Source organism: Pelmatolapia mariae, linkage group LG17, assembly GCF_036321145.2.
Source record: "Pelmatolapia mariae isolate MD_Pm_ZW linkage group LG17, Pm_UMD_F_2, whole genome shotgun sequence".
Taxonomy (NCBI): Eukaryota; Metazoa; Chordata; class Actinopteri; order Cichliformes; family Cichlidae; genus Pelmatolapia; species Pelmatolapia mariae.
The window spans coordinates 20,061,619-20,079,562 of NC_086242.1; the positions used below are offsets into that span (position 1 = coordinate 20,061,619).

The window sequence follows — 17,944 nt, forward strand, 5'->3', positions numbered from 1 at the left end:
TTATCTCTCCTCCTGCTGACGACAGATTCTCATAAAATTAAAATGAGTCATGTCTCCACATTTGGATTTCATCACCATTTCTTCACCGCCCTCTCCTCCACTCCTCCCAGCCTGAGAACAGCTTCCCTCCCTGCTCACAGCAACAACTATTTCCGCTGGATTTACTGGAAGGAGGAAGACCCTGCGTAGAACCTCCCCTTGTTAAACAAGCATTCCACAGAAGTTTCCACCTCTAACTTACCGGATGTCCCGCCCAGCAGAGCCCTGAAACCCTTAAAAGCAGCTCACTCAGCTGCTCTCCACTCACGTCACTTCGCTGCAGTCGGAGCTCGTCTGGACTTTGGGAACAGTACTGTTATTTTGACTCCATTTTCCAGCTGCAAACATGGCTCAGATCAGCATCTGCCTCAAACGCATCTTCACTGTCTTCAACATATTCTTCATGGTGAGTAAAGAGATTATTTAGCAAATGATAATCGCAGACTTTAATCCAGAATCTCAGTAAAGACTTCAACTAGTCCGCAGGCAGACTCAGCAGTCAAAAACAACCACATTTGCCTCCTTTTTTACAATTAAATGAAACCGAAGCTTAGAAGAGTAAAATAAAGCGACATAAACACAACATGTTTGTTCTTACTTTCAGAGTTTGTTGTTGTGCTCGTCCACATGTGTGGCTGTGCAGTCATTTCATGTCCTGGTTGTGTTTAAAGGATGCAGCAGTTCTAACCAGACTTTCTTTTTGTTCAGGTTGCTGGTGGACTGGCCATCCTCCTCGCTCTGTGGTGCCAGTTCTTCATGGACATTCGAGGAGGACACAACGTGAGGACACATTCAAACATAAATGCAACACGTGGGGACAAACAGACAAAGCCCACTAACCTTTTCATGACACTTCTGTCTATAGCTGGAGGGTCGCTCCACCCAACTCTTCATCCTCTACATGGTGGGTTGCATCACCATGATGATCGCCTTGCTGGGAGCCTACGGAGCCCACAAGGAGAGCAAAGTGGCCCTGATCATGGTGAGTTCAGACTGTCATTGGTTTTGAGTTTTGGGGATGTTTTGGGTTTTTCTCATTTTTATTATCTTTGCATTACAGTATGGTGCTCTGATTTTACAGGTCCTTATGTTCACTGTAGGTTAAGAGGAGTTTTGTGTTTGAAGTCCAAAGTCGTCTTTTTATGTTCTATATTCCTAGTGCCTCAGTGTTTGCTACTTCCTGTTTTATTTTGATGGTCTCCCATCTTGTGTGCTGTGTTTAGTTTTGCTTCCTCTTCTCTTGTTAGTCTCATTCCATTATGGGCTGTTTGTATTTCTTAATGAAGACCATCTGTGATAAATGTAATAGTCGTGCTTTGATAATGCAAGTGTTTAAAAACTGAATGAATTTTCCTCTGCAGTTCCTGGTGTTTATGGTCATTGGATGCCTGCTGATGCTCATAATTGGAATCCCTGCTGCCATCATTCATCCTCAGGTAAAGGCAGGATGCTGGACGAAGTCAAGTGAAGAGATTTATTTGATTTAACTGGAAAAACTTTTTAATTATGCTTTTTTAAAATAATCAGCACATATAAATACAGTTACTTTTTCATTACTTTACCTTACCCATATTACCTTTCATAACCATTAAAATGCTTTAATTTTTAAACCATAAATGTAATACATGGTATAAAAATATTTGTTTTTTGCAGCTCAAAGGCATCGCGGAGAAGACTTTCAGTAGGTTTGTGCCTCTGGACAGATCTTCAGAGGATGTGAGGAACATGGCTGAGGGCATTCAGGAGAAGGTGAGATATTCTAACTCGCTCGCTGCGATCTCTTAATCTATCTAAAATTTGATTTTCTTTTTCTTTTGTTGTTGCTACATACAAGTTACATTCATAGAAAAAAAGATACACTCAATCAGGGCATAAAAGATTTAGCACTTGCACACTGGTGATGATTGTAAAATAACATCAGATGAGCTTTTAAACATGACATAATACACTGTGCCATTATTTATATACAGTTGATAGTTGGCAGCAAGTGAGCTTTCAGAATAAGAGCAAGCGAACTGTCCACAAGTAATTTGATCACTTTTTTCTAAAAAATTTTTCAAAAGGGGGAAAAAGAAACCCTCACACACTTTTTAACGTCTATTTCCAGCTGATGATCCTCCTGAAGATGAGTAACCCTCCTCTTTCTTTCTTCCCCTGCTGTTTGTAGTTTCACTGCTGTGGTCTGTTCAGCTACAAAGACTGGGAGAACATCCCCAACTCCTGTGTGTGCAGCCAGGAGGAGGAGAAGGAGGGGAAATGTCAGACTGTCGAAAACAACGTGAGTATCGATGCACCCACTCGCTTCACTGGTCACAGTGTGTCACAGTTTGTAAAGTCTTTATTTCTGTAAATTTTCCAGACTTTCATGCTGCAGACAATGTCCGTCTACACTAAGGTGAGCGACCCAGCACCATTTTGAAAAAGCTTAAATCATTCCTCAGTTTATATCAGAACCTGACAGTTTTTATTTTTCCTTCTATTTTCAGACCTGCTTTCCCACCATCATGGACCACATCCAGTTTCATTACAACATCATGCTTGTGATCAGCTTCACTCTGGCTGTTCTAGCTGTGAGTATTATCAATTAGTCCCAGCTATTATTTATGCGACAATGAGAAAGTCATAGTATACATGTAATATATTTTTTCTACAAAGTTTGAATTCTCCATCTTCTCCATCAAATGTTGAAGAATGACAGCATCTGTAGTGAAACAAAAAGTAAACTAGTACTAAAATCTAAATTTGTGAAAAATCATCTTGTAGGTAAATACGTAGCAGTTTGAGTCTAAGTTTATTATAATATTAGTTCATTATGAATACAGAATCAGAATCAACATTTCACAACCTGCAGATGTTTAACTCAACTTCCTGTGTTCCCCAACAGCTGCTTGGCATGATTCTGTCCTCCATCATGATCCACCAGCTGTATTACCCAAACAGACCCACCATCGTGCTCTCCATGATGCCACCAAAATACGAGGAGCTGTACAACATCCCGGAATACTAGCCAAAGTACGATGCATTGTTTTTTTCTTTCATAAAGTCCTGTTTTTTGTTTTCTTGAATTTCAAAGTGAAATATTTTTCAAGCAGCATGAAAAATTTCACTGCTTTTCTGTTTTTTGTTTTTTTTTAATTTTTAATTTTTCGATAACAACAGTGCAGCATAAAGAAACAAACAAACAGTCAGAACCCCCCCCCCCCCCCCCCCCCCCCCCCCCCCCAAAAAAAAAAAACAAAAACAAAAAAACCCCCCACATACATGGGAACAGTTCCGGAAAAGAAGGATAAAAAAGAATAGGGTAAATATGGCATATATGAGTATGTCATGGGTCCAAAAAGGACCGGATCTGGGAGTACCCAAGTGTACCCCAGATTTAGACAACTGCACTTGAGTACAGTTTTTCAGCAACGCTGAGCTGCCAGACTCTTCCGAAGATCCTTATTTGGCACTTTACTGGACTAATTATTTATTATAATAATATTTTTATAATTATTCTTGTTATTATTATTATTATCAATTTATCCATTATTATTTAATATATATACTTTTACGTATATAGTTAAATTAATTTGGGTTAACAGAAAAGTCAGCCGCACCAGCGCCACCGGGCCTGGAGGTCCACCTGAAATCCATGTATCACTTGTACTTCCAGAACCTTATAAAAAGTCAGATCTTATTGGTGTAACATATTTGGTCCATTTTGACCATTGCTCATAGAACTTGTCACTTTGAATCCTCAAAGTGTATGATAGCTTTTCCATAATGTAGATATCGTTGACTATATTGATCCAGTCCTCCTGTGACGGTGGTTCAACCTTTAACCATTTCCTTGTAATTGCTTTTTTGCTAGCAATCAATAGAATTGCCAACAGTCTCATATCAGACTTCTTCCAATTTTGTGTGTTTACATCTCCCAAATATATTCTCTGAAATGAACAGGGGATTTTAGATCCAAAAACATAATTTATATGATTACAAATACAGGACCAAAATGACCTTAGTACATTACATTCCCAGAAGATATGATAATGATTAGCCCCAGAGGTCCCACAAAGCCTCCAGCATGAATCACCACCTCCTCGTTGCCTTTTTTGAATTGGTGTAATAAAATATCTTACTAAGTTTCTCCATCCAAACTCTCGCCATGTATTGGAGACTGTTGTGGTCCACTGCAGTTGACACATTTTCACTAGGGACGAGTACATTGCCCTCCGTCTCCCACCTCCTCTTAATGTATTCAGAAATGGTCTCTTTGCCATGCTGGATTGACTTATACATTTTGGATATCATATGACTCATAGAATGGGATTTTATTAACATGGAAAAAGTTTCCACAAAGCCCAATTCACTGTTTTCTATTATAATTTTAATGTTTTCATCAAAGTAATGCCTGACTTGTAAATACCTGTAAAAATGGTCTTGACCTAGTCCATATTTTTGTTTTAATGTCTCAAAGCTCAAGAATGCCCCCTCATGGGTAAGAGAATAATAAGTAGTTAAACCTTTTGAGACCCATATCCTAAACTTATTATCGTGAATATTGGGCAAAAAGTCAGAGTCATAAGAAATCCATCTCAATAGCTTAACTGTTTTCTCCAGCCCACTAATCGAGCATAATATCACCCAAAATACCAGTTTTATTTCTTAATTTCTTATCTGCCAAAATTGCTTTTCTGATGCATAGAAATTGTTCTTTTCACGTGGACTTTTCTGTGTTTGTGTTAAAAAAAAGTTTTTAAATTCAAAATGGGATTTGTACAATTTCACCCTTTTAGTTTCCAGTTTCTTCACTCTTTGCTGAAGAAAATTCACCTACTTTTGGCTCTAAAGTCTTCACCTTAAATACCATTACTGTAAAAACAGTCTTTAATCTCTAAATTAAAATCTCTTTCACAGAATTTCCTGCATTCCATCTCTGAACAGAGCTGGCAGCTTCCACCAGCTATCAGCCATCTTGAGATCCCTGAGACCACTCACACCTGGACTCGTGTAACCTGCTGTGTTTGTGGAAGACAGTGTTAATGTTACTGATTTCATTTGTCATGGTAATGTTAAATGTACTTAAAAGAAAAGCCACATTCTTTTGCGACCTCATGTAAAGTTTGTTAGTAGGACAGAATCTTCCAAGCTTGCAGTTTGAAACCTGAGTGCTGTGATGACACAGCTGCTTGTAAAATGTTTATAAAGGGAAATATTTTTGTATATCTTTGCATTTTTGACGTCTCTATGTGTCATGTTTTCTTATTATTAAAACTGTAAATCTAAACATGTTACAGGATTAAAAGGGGAAAAAAGAAACCGTGTCGGTCTGAAATTTTTTTCTGTTTCACTGCTGTAAAGGAACTTATTCGAACACAAATCAAACGAAAAACAACTGCAGCAGGTTGCAGCAGGTTGTATGCATAATTTTACAGACAGTCAGAACCCATTACCAGTACTACTGATATGGAAGATGTAATTAATGTGAACACCAGACATTTTCCATGGAAATAAGTAGCATAAAAATGACATAACCTACATCACTGTACTTAATTATATTGGTAAATGTGTTATTTTAAAAAATAAAATGTGCTTACAGTGTTCCAGTAAATTCACTCTCCTTCCACATCTGGATTTGTAACACGTTTACGCTAGGTGACAAATCGTCAACATTTTACGCTTTCGGGTACCCAACACGTTCCTAAATGATGAGATCGGAAAAATGAGAAAACATGAGAGCCGTTTGGACTCAATCTACACATGTTCGTTCATTTTCTTAAAATCGCTTTGGAAAACACTATTTTATGCCATTTCTGTGCTGGTTAAGGTTAAGAATAGGGTTATGGTTAGGGTTAGGGATAAGGTTAAGTTTAGGGCTAGAATACATGCCTGGAACGTGTATTACCGCGGGACTGTCCTTCCACTGGATTTCACCCACAACCCGACGCGTACCCTAAGAACGCGGAAGGTAACCTTTTGCATTCCTCAGGAACGCCGCGGGACGTGACAAAACGTCGGTATGCTATGCCCTGGGAGTGAGAACGGGCTGGGATTTGTTTGTAGGAGGTCATGTTCAGACTGGCCCTACATTCACAGAAGTTTTCAAATCCAACAAACACCTGCCCCTCTCTTTGGTTTTCTGGAAATCCTTCCCCCCAGAGCAATAAAACTCCTCTGCACTTTGGGAACAGTGCTGTTATTTTTACTATATTTTCCAGCTGCAAACATGGCTCAGATCAACAGCTGCCTCAAACTCATTTCCTCCATAATCAAGAAACTTTTATAAAGCCAATAACAATCATGATCTCTCATACTTGAGCTCAGTATTAAGCTTTGGAGTCGGTTCTTTAGAGCTGCAGGTATTGCTTAGTGTAAATACATGTAAAAAATACCAAAGTGATGTATCTAAAAGACAAACATGCTCTTTTTTTGACAAAGCCCACAAAACTCTTTATGACACTTCCTTCATCAGTCTGCTGCTGGAGAGCTGCACCATCAAACTCTTCATTTTCTACTGCGTCACTATGATGATCGCCATATTTGGAGATTATGGAGCCCACAAGGAGAGGAGAGGAAAGTGGTCCTGATCATGGGAGCTTGAGGGTTTGAGTGCTCCGAATACCACGGGGACCACTGTTGCCTTTACCCTACACATCTTCTTGAGCCCTCAGTACTTATCAAACTTCTTATCTTCCTTCTCCCTGATGTTGCTGTCAGTCAGTATAGCTACGTCTATCAGTACGGCTATCTTCCTCCGCTTGTCCACCACTACTATGTCCGATTGATTTGTCTGTCTGTATCTGGAAGTCCCACAGGATCTTAGGTTGGTCATTCTCAACCACTGTAGGGGGCATCTCCGATTTTGACCTTGGGACTTTGGTTATGGTGTTCCATGTATGCCCTGTCTGCTGGCATCTTGCACCCTGCTGTTATGTGCTGGACTGTCTCAGAGGCATCTTTACATAGCCTGGACCTGGGGTCTTGGCTGGTTTGGTAGACCCCAGCCTTTATGGAGCTTGTTCCTCTGCTGCTATGATTAATGCCTTTTTGCTGTCTTTCCATCCAGCTTTGTCCAACAACTAGAAGGATTTTTCTGATATCTGCCACTTCCTCTATCTGACAGGGGTGCATGTGTGCTGGGGCCTGTCCTTCCATGATGGTTCTTCTCCTTGCTCCTCTTCTTTCTCTGATTTCTGATTAATTCACTAAGCACATGATCAGTTGTGGCCATCTTCCTGATGTACTCATGGATCTTTGTTGTTTCATCCTGGATAATGGTTCTGTGTACTCACAAGTTCTCAGCTTCCTTCCTCCCGCTAAGTGTACAGTCTCTGGGTGCTGGACTTGGGATGTAACTCATCACACATGGTCAGGAGCTTCCTTGTCTTTATGTGGCTTCTATCTCCTCCTTTGGCCAGTTTATTATCCCAGCAGGGTGTCTGATGGCTGGCAGTGTGTAGATGTTGATTTTTTTTTAATCTTGCCCGGCAGCTTTTGCAATCAAAATTATGATCTCACTGTAATGTTGTGCCAAACATTTGCTTTTCCATCACACACTATAGAAACTCTTTATAGGCTCCTTTTATTTGTCTTTTTTTGTTGTTTTGTTTTTACCAATCGATTTATTGATTTCTATTTTTATTATTTCACTATTATTCACAGTACATGTGGAATATAGCAATGTCAGTGCTGCCAGGCAGAAAAAAAAGACACAAATGAAAAAGAAAATGGGAGAAAATAGAAGAAATAGAAAAAATAGAAGAAATAAATAACAATAAGAAAGAAGAAGAAGACATAGTAGAAAAGCAAAATGGTTCAATCACAATTTTAGAACTGCACAAGTGAGTAAATGGCCTGTGTGTGTGCCTTTGTCTACATACTTGATGAAGAGGGTAAGAAGCCACAGTAATGCAGACTGAGCCCTCATGCCAAAGTGCAAGAACAGAAGCTAATCTTTGCATCGCACACCTGTTATGTAGTCAGGTGATTAAATGTAGAGGGGAGTGGCTGCTCCTTTCAGCTGAGAACGAAACTAAAAGTGAGATCAGTTGACAGAGCAGGAGAAATGCTGCTTTCTTTCTCAGACTAACGATGAGTGAACTGAAGGAACCTAGACCCTCAGACATAAAGTAGGACACTGTTTCTTCTGTAAACTAAGGGGAAGATGAATCATTTGGCAGGAGATACTATTATTTGGATTAAAAAGCACAACATAAACTTACTGACAAAGGAGTGAAGGAGTGCTTCTGTTTCATTGTATCTATACACAAGCAAGCACATAAGTATGGCGGGAGAAGTGGGGAGGATAACCTACCATAAAAACATGCGTTAACGTCAGATTTTATATGATATAAAGGCTGCTCAGTGGAAACTCTTTCTGCTGCTGCTTCAAAGATTTGGGTCTGATCAGAAAGACTACACAGGGGACGGTAATAATCAGAGTATAATACTATTCTCTCAGCACTACACTCTCACTGTTTCTCAGTCCTTACACAGTCATGATCAGAGTTTAGGATTAGGATTGAAGAGGAAAAGATTAAAAATTTACTGAAGACGTCACAAGTTTTGGCTTCATAAACCCAACCCTGAGGGAGAAGAAGCTCAGTACCAAACAACAGGAACATGCACAAGAGAAATGTAGGATTTTTGTTTTTGTTGTGATGTTTTGTTGTGTTTGTGTTTCCAGCGGTCAGCAACACAGACACAGTGCAGAGCTTTCAAGATCCAGCTGTGTGTCTTTGAAGAGTAACCGGTCCAGTTGAAAACCCAATCTTCAGTAAAGAACCTGGACCCTCAAACACAAAGTAAGGCAGTGTTTATTCTGTAAACGAAGCTGAAGACAATTCATGATAAGAGAACAACTGTTGTTTTACAGTAACTGTTAGACCACCTGCACTCAGCTCTAACAATGCAAAGTTTCTGTGAGGATGTTGAAAATCTTTTTATTTCCCCACCAGACAAAAAACTTATCTGGTGTGAAAAGCACACTGATAAACACATGAAGGAGTTCTTCTATTTGAATGTATCCGTATACATGCACAGCTAAATATTAGTAAGCAGGATAACCTGACATAAAGATCAGATTTTGGATGATAAAGATCTCAAATCTTTTGTCTCTTTAGAGCAGGGGTCGGCAACCTTTCTGATGACGAGTGCCATTTAAAATTTCCTCAGAAGTCAGTGTGCCATATGATTGCATTAGCAATAAATTTAATAACGCTCTATATGAACAGTTACACACTATATAGAACCACTTTATAGAATTATATTTGTTTGCAGATGTTGGCAGCTATCAGTGAATAGTTATCAGCTATTTTGAAACAAAAAAAGACACTTTTTATCCATAACAAGAACTCCATAACAGCAAATGAACTGTACAATAGAAAATACAAATGCTATTTATGGTCTCCTCACAACAATGATAAGAAAAATAAACTGGGCCAATATGGCATGTTTGTTAATACAGGGATACACATGTTAATGTGATCTCTGGTCTCCCACTCAGAGACACAGGTCTCCGAGTGTCCAGCATTCAGACGGCTACCTGAGGACACTCGTGTGAGAGAAAATCTGCTCACACAGATATGTAGAGCCAAATACTGTCAATAAGGCCTCTGCAATGTTCTGAAGACAGTTAAACTTGTCAGGTAGTGATGTCCAGCAGGTGAAAATGCAAGCTCCATGAACACGCACAGCTGTGGATTCCAGCTGCTTCGATGTTGCATTAACTGGCATTAACTCAGCCAGTTAATGCGAGACAAATTAGCTGCTCATTAAAGATTTCTGGTTTGATCAGAAAATAAAACATTGGTCCATACACCTGAAAGTCCCAAAAACGCATTGTGTCTCGAGTCTAAGGATGTATCCGTGTATTTCCGTGGTGCTGGTGCTGATGCTGTGCTAAGCGGACAGCTCCTGAAGCTTTTGAAGTGTCGGAATGTGGAAAGCTAACAACCTCCCTCTCACCAGTAGGCTAAGTTATTTTTAGCCAATTAGAAGTTGAATCTGATAGTTGGGGTTGTTAGCTAAGATACCGTCATTAAGAAGAGGCACAACTAATGTGTCTATTCAAGCTGATTTGCGATGTGCACTGCTGGCGCGGCCATTTATTTTCTGATGCACCCTCTCAGATTAATTTACTGCGTGTCGTGCCCAGGGCTGGACTGGGACAAAAAAACGGCCCGGGCATTTTAACTAAAGACCGGCCCACCAGTTATTAAAGCCATAAAGCCTTTGAATGAAAACAAACGCTGTTGTGACAGTGATGTACACTGTCTTGTTGGTATATGTATGATTTCTATACATTTTACGTCAGATAAAAACTTTGGTTGTAAGCTTCAGATAATTATTTAATAACAGCCAGACATTTTAAATGAGAATAAGAAAGTATTTCTTTGTGCCCCCCTTTCCCTGTTAATGCCCTACCTGGCCCCCCTGGCAAAACTTTGCTAGACCCGCCCCTGCACAGTTACCAGCTGTCAGCTACATTAAAAAAGGATCCTGGTGTTATTTGTCTCTCAGAAACAGTTCATAACTTCCCTTCAAATCATTCATGTCACCTAAAAGGTAAACCTGTTTCTCCATCACCTGTTCAGCTCTGATGATTCAGTAAGGACATCTCCTCGTTTCATCTTCATGTTTCCCTCTCACCAGATATACAAACCGATATCATGACCAGCAGCTTTTACAGCTGTGGCTCCAGCAAACATCAGCTACTAGAAAGTAATATTAAATAAATTCTAACAACAGCTGATCAAGCTTAAACGTGCTACTGTTGTTTAGCGCGACATCCGCTGGTTTCCTCTTTCTGGTGCAAAGTGGGCGATAAACAATCAAGAGAGAAAAGCCGATCAGCTGATCATTGATCAGTTTCATGATTGAAGTAGCAACAGGAGAGAGAGGGGGAGAGAATGAGAGAAGAAGAGGCAGCTGTGCAGTGTAACGACAGAATAAATCCACCCAGCTGTATAGAAATTTCGTCATGCTAGCTAGTACACAGTACGAGTTATTGTAACTGACTGTAAAAAGTCAGCACAACGAAAATAAACTCCACCTAAACTTGGTTTATATCTGACCCAGATATACTGCAGGTCATAACTTCTTACCTGAAGTTCAGTTCACCTGACACTCGGACCGGCGGCTGCCTCGGGGCTCTCCTCCTGCCTCCCCTTTCTCTCATCCACCTGCTGGCCTCCACCACTTGCTAATGTTACTGAATCTAAGGAAGCACCGCCATAGCCACCACCAAACAACTGAGTTATTTTTACACACCGACCAGCATCTGGCCAATCCACCACCTTTTATTGTTTATACCGTTACAAAAAAACAAAAAAATCATCGGGCCACCGAGCAAATGCCCGGTATACCCGATGGCCAGTCCAGCTATGGTCATGCCATCAGTTAACCCTTCGCGTGCCAACTGTGGCACGCGTGCCTAAGGTTGCCGACCCCTGCTTTAGAGGCATGATGGTTAAAACAAAACAAAACAAAACAAACAACTGCACGAAAACACAAATGAAGCAATACATAATTATAAACCTTTGTTTTTAGTAGACACTGTGTCCTAAATAGTGAATATAGTATATATAGTATAGTAAAATACAGTAAACTTCAAGTCTTCACAAATTAGAATATTTACATTTGACTTATTCCCAGAAATGCAAGGAAGGAAGTCCTTGTCTAAGATCTTGCACTACATGGCCCCACCCATTGGCCATTTTTGAAGTTGTCTTGTACACTTAGCAGAAACACAGCCCCAATGTATATTGTTTCTGCCTCTGTGGGGATGCCGTTCTTTGGGTCCTACTCAACATTTCTCTTCCACCAAACATGGTTGGTCATGTTGACACCAAAGACCTTGATTTTGGTTTCACCTGAAACAGGACTTTTACTTGGGCCTTCTTGGAATCATTGAGATGCTCACTGGCAAACTTAAGATGGCCCATTAAATCCATCCATTCACTTCCAGTTATCCCATTCAGGGCCATGGGGGAGCTGGAGCCTATCCCAGCTGTCGTGGGTGAGAGGTGGGGTACACCCTGGGAAGGTTTCCAGTCTAATCGCAAAGCTAACGCAAAGAGACAGACTCCTATGAGCAATTTACAATCACCAATTAACCTAACTCCACTAACTGCACGTCTTTGGACTGTGGGAGGAAGCCAGAGTACTGGGAGAAAAGTCAACAAGGGGAAAATTCAGGGTTTTTTTTGGCTCTTAACAATGGGTCAGACACTTCATGCTCCTGAAGCACATCCCAAAGAGTGCTCTGAAGGACAGTTTTGAATGCCTTCTTGAAGCCCACAAAACACATGTAGACTGGTTGGGCAAATTCCCATGTACCCTCAAGTATCCTTGAGAGAGTAAAGAGCTGGTCCAGTGTTCCGTGACCGGGACGCAAACTGCATTTTTCCTCCTGTTACCAAGGTTTGCCTAATAGACGGATTAGACTTTCCAACATTTTGGCATAGACTTTCCCAGGGAGGCTAAGGAAAGGGGTGTGCTCCCTAGAGTTGGAACACACCCTCCGGTCCCACTTATTAAAGATGGGAACCATCATCCCAGTCTGCCACCCAAGGTGATAGACGAGTTATCCCCCTCGTCCTCAGACTGTTTCCTCTACAGAAGACGTGTCAGTGGGTTTAATGAGGTCCTTGAAGTATTCCATGGCCCCTCTGAACTTCTTCCACACCTGAGTTTTTGCTTCAGCCGGAGCCATGTTCCACTTGGCCTATCAGTATCCATCCATTGCCTCCTAAGTCCCACAGGTTAACCAAGCCCAACGGGTCTTCTTCTTCAGTCTGATGGTTCCCTTCATCTCTGGTGTGTGTAGGTGTGTCCTACGCTATGTGCTAGAAAGGTTATGTTCCAGGAAGTGTGAGTTTAACCACATTTCCATGTAGCACATCCAACTATACTCATATCCATTCTGGGTCTTAATTAAGGCTCCAGGCTTGTTCTTGAAAGCTTGCATTTTTTTCCCCCCTCCATTAAATTAGGCTCTGCAGCCTTTCCATGCTTTGTGATTGGCTCCAACAGCCCACTACAGACTGATCATGACCATGATATATATTTGTCAGTGCTAGTGTTAAATTTTAGCACTTCTGGCTTTACTGTGCTTTGTTCTGATCAGAATAAATTTTCCTTGGTTTTCACAGTGTGGAGGAGCAGAAGTCCTGCTGTACTTTCTATCAGGATTTTAAGAAGGATCTGGTCTCTACCAGCTGTGGATGCAGACAATCTATCTCCTTGCACCAGTCTGCTTCATTAGAAGGCTCTTCAGGCATTCAGAGAAGCTATGAAAGTAAGACTGAACCTCTGTCTGATTATTTCATTTCTGAAAGCTGGACTTCTTGTGTTGTTCAGGTATTAAAAGCTAAAATAAAATGTGGTGTCTTGCCAAATGAGCAAAGGAAAAAGCACAAAATATACATAAAGGGCCTTTATTCTTAACAAATTGAATTCTAAAAACCCCCAATTCAAACCTTGGAGAAAACATTTCTGAGTGCATCAGCAACTATAGTAGCTTGTCTTCTTCTAGTGCATTGCTTAAAGCTCACTCACAAATGCACAGCTGAAATGGTCCAAATCCATAAATGGCAAGGAAAACCAATGGACTTTATCTGTTAGGCCTGCAAGGTCATTCAGCCTTCAACTACACCAGCCAGCCTAGAGGGACTGGTTTGGTCCCTTTATCCATAGTCAACTACAACCAGGGAGGATGCTCCAGGCATGCCATCTTTCACTATTGGACTTGTGTTTAGGACCACGGTGCACGGTGCTCCTAAACAACAGATTACCACACAAAGATCACTACTCTCCTCAGTGACAACAACACCTACGAAGCTTTAAAGCGAGACCCCACAAGCAGCTATAAAAAGAAAGTTATAGCTTGCCTTCAAGACCTTGAAAAGGACAAAATCATTGACCGCATTACATATCACCGCCTTTATCCAGGGGATGCCATACCCTGCATTTATGGACTTCCTAAAATCCACAAGGAAGGGGTCCCACTCAGACCCATAGTCAGTAGCATAAACTCAGCCACTTATAACATTGCGAAACACCTTGCTACCATCCTTGCACCTCTCGTGGGGAACACCCCACACCACATCAAGAACTCCACCGACTTCACCGACAAGGTCCAGAAACTTACCCTGGATCCAGATGAAACCATGGTGTCCTTTGATGTAGTCTCTCTCTTCACTTGCATACCCACCACGGAAGCAGTGGAGACTGTCAGAAAACGACTACAAGAAGACAGCTCCTTGGAAGACAGGACCAACTTCACACCCGATCAGATCTGCACACTGTTAGACCTCTGCCTTACCACAACATACTTCAAATACAACGAAGGCTTCTACAGACAAAAACATGGCTGTGCCATGGGCTCCCGAGTGTCACCTATTGTAGCCAACCTTTACATGGAGGAAGTGGAAAGGAAGGCTCTTGGCTCTTTCAAAGGAAGAGAACCCAGTCACTGGTACAGATATGTAGACGACACCTGGGTCAAAATCAAGACACAAGAAGTGGAATCCTTCACTGCGCACATTAACGCCGTGGATAAAAACATCAAGTTCACCAGGGAAGACACAAAGGATAACTGTTTGCCTTTCCTGGACTGCGCTGTGCACATTGAAGAGAATGGCAACCTCAACATCGAAGTTTACCGGAAGCCCACACACACGGACCAGTACCTCCTCTTTGACTCCCATCACCCTCTGGAACACAAACTTGGAGTAATTAGGACCCTACACCACCGGGCAGAACATGTTCCCTCTAAGCCTGAGGGGAAAAAAAAGGAACACACACACGTAAAGGAAGCACTCAAAACATGCGGTTATCCTAACTGGGCGTTCATAAAGTCAGCAAAGAGGCACAGAAAAGAAGATCAGACACCAGCGAGGGAGGATAAGAAAGACAGACGCAACAACGTTGTCATCCCCTATGTAGCCGGTGTATCAGAGAAACTCAGGAGAGTTTTCTCCAAGCACGACATCCCAGTGTACTTCAGACCCAGCAACACACTCAGACAAAAACTGGTTCACCCGAAAGACAAAACTCCAAAACACAGACTTAACAACGTGGTGTATGCTGTACAGTGCAGCGAGGAATGCCCAGACCTCTACATTGGAGAGACCAAACAGCCACTTCACAAGCGCATGGCACAACATAGAAGAGCCACCTCCACAGGACAAGACTCAGCAGTCCATCTGCATCTAAAGGATAAAGGTCACTCTTTCGAGGATGCCAATGTTCACTTTTTGGACAGAGAGGACAGATGGTTTGAAAGAGGAGTGAAAGAGGCCATCTATGTCCACTGTGAGCGACCATCTTTGAACAGAGGCGGTGGTTTACGACACCAACTGTCTGCCATCTATAATCCAGTTTTGAGTTCCCTCCCCAGACGCCTTAATGCCCATTCACATCCTGGGCCATCTGACCTCAGGAATTCACATGACAAGGTGGGGCCAGGTTTCACAATGAGCTCACACGAAACCCTGGCTGATTAGGTCCCACACCCGCTTTCACACCTTGGCTCATGTGATTAGAGGATCATCAGGGGGTCCTTTGTCCCTCTTTGGGGGGATACTCCCACTGGGTTTAAATCTGGGACTCTCGGCCATTTGACCTTAGAACTGAAGAAGCTTCTCGGATGAGAGGTGAAACGTCTTCAAGCAACTTAAAGAAGTCCAGACGCTTTTCTTTGCAAACTCCTTTGACTACGATGTCCTGGATGACTGAGAACCTTCACAGACATTTTGCTTTATGTTCATTGATTTTCATTCTTTTAGCAGATAGTCGTCTGCAGAAGTTCTTAGATGAACATAAGGCCAATCTAGGAAGGAGAAGTAAACGTGTGACTGAAGGAACAAGAAGTGGAACCCTATTTAACAGGATCTTCACTGAGCTCTACATCACAGAAGGACAGAGTGAAGAGGTTCATACCCAACATGAGGTGTGGCAGCTGGAGACAGTTTCCATGAACAAGACCCTCCATGACACTCCAGTCAGCTGTCATGACATTTTTAAAGTCTTGCCTGACCAACAGAGACGCATCAGAGTGGTTCTGACGAATGGCATTGCCGGCATTGGAAAAACTTTCTCAGTGCAGAAGTTCACTCTGGACTGGGCAGAAGGTTTGGAGAACCAACGTGTCAGTTTGGTGATTCTGCTTTCATTCAGGGAGCTGAACCTGATCAAAGATGACCGGTACAGTCTTCTGGAACTGCTCCATGTTTTCCATCCAACATTACAGAAGGTCACAGCAGAGCAGCTCACTGTCTGCAAACTTTTGTTCATCTTTGATGGCCTGGATGAAAGCAGACTTTCATTGGATTTCACTAAAGGGAAGCTTGTGTTTGATGTCACACAGAAGTCATCAGTCAGCGAGCTGCTGACAAACCTCATCAAAGGGAATCTGCTTCCCTCAGCTCTCATCTGGATAACTCCCGACCTGCAGCAGCCAATCAGATCCCTCCGATATGTGTGGACAGGGCGACAGAAGTACGACGCTTCACTGACGCCCAGAAGGAGGAGTACTTCAGGAGGAGATTCAGTGATGAAGAGGTGTCCAGCAGAATCATCTCCCACATGAAGACATCCAGGAGCCTCCATGTCATGTGTAGAATCCCAGTCTTCTGCTGGATCACTGCTACAGTCCTAGAGCACATGTTGACTACAGAGCAGAGAGGAGAGCTGCCCAAGACCCTGACTGACATGTACTCACACTTCTTGCTCGTTCAGACAAAGAGACAGAAGCACAAGTACCATGAGGGATATGAGACGAGTCCACAGGAGCTGACAGAGGCTGACAGTGAAGATCTTCTGAAGCTGGGGAGGCTGGCCTTTGAAAATCTTGAGAAAGGAAACATCATGTTCTACCAAGAAGACCTGGAGCAGTGTGGTCTGGATGTCACAGAGGCCTCAGTGTACTCAGGAGTTTGTACAGAGATCTTCAAATGAGACTGTGTGATATTCCAGAAATCAGTCTATTGCTTTGTTCATCTGAGTATTCAGGAGTTCCTGGCTGCAGTCTACATGTTTCACTGTCATACTAACAGAAAAACAGAAGTGCTAAAGCATTTTCTAGGGAATGGTGAACATGTTTATTGTGGTGACAGCTCATCTTTAGATGTCTTTCTGAGCAGAGTCATGCAGAAATCCCTCCAAATTAAAAATGGACACCTGGACCTGTTGGTGCGATTCCTTTATGGTCTCTCTCTTGAGTCCAACCAGAGACTCTTAGGAGGTCTGCTAGGCCAGACAGAGAGCACTCCAGAAATTATACAGCGAATCATCAGCAACCTTTGTAAGATAACCAATGAGAATACCTCTCCTGATAGATGTATCAACATCTTCCATTGTCTGATGGAGATCAATGAACTCACAGTACATCAGGAGATCTTGGAGTTTCTGAAGTGCAAAAACAGATCAGAGAAGGAGCTCTCTGAGATCCACTGCTCAGCTCTGGCCTACATGCTGCAGATGTCAGAGAAGGTTTTAGATGAGTTTGTCCTGAAGAAGTAAAACACATCAGATGAGGAACGAAGGAGACTGATTCCTGCTGTGAGGAACTGTAGAAAGGCTCAGTGAGTAAATATCTGATTAACATTGTAAATCAATGTAAATTTGTAGCTAAGGTGTTCAAAAGTTCTTACTATAATGCTCTCATTTTTCTTTCTTATAATTCCATTTTTTCTATTGCAAACAATACATTGGTTAGATTTTCACAGATGCTGTTGAGCTGCTCTGAAAATGTTGTTTGTTTCTTAAGTAAGAATTACTGTAACAATGCATTGTAACGATGCATTACTGTTTGCTTACAAACTCTAACTAATTACGACCACAGTAAATAGACCAAATGTGAAATTGCCCTAAAATCTTCAGGTCTGAGAGAGACTGAGGAGAATTATTGTTTCATGTT

General features: G+C 41.8%; 1 protein-coding gene and 1 pseudogene across 1 annotated transcript; both read left to right on the forward strand.

Annotated features, from left to right (window-relative positions):
* Window positions 1-317: 317 nt before the first annotated feature.
* On the forward strand, window positions 318-5,324 carry LOC134616019 (tetraspanin-8-like). The gene is made up of 10 exons (XM_063460790.1): window positions 318-445; window positions 748-819; window positions 905-1,021; window positions 1,401-1,475; window positions 1,693-1,788; window positions 2,207-2,317; window positions 2,399-2,434; window positions 2,526-2,609; window positions 2,924-3,051; window positions 4,939-5,324. Exons 1-9 carry the CDS (start codon window positions 386-388, stop codon window positions 3,044-3,046), a joined length of 774 nt encoding a protein of 257 aa, XP_063316860.1. The 5' UTR covers window positions 318-385; the 3' UTR covers window positions 3,047-3,051; window positions 4,939-5,324.
* Window positions 5,325-12,006: 6,682 nt separating this feature from the next.
* The window catches only part of LOC134615929 (NACHT, LRR and PYD domains-containing protein 14-like), an 851,239-nt pseudogene continuing 845,301 nt past the window's right edge, over window positions 12,007-17,944 (forward strand).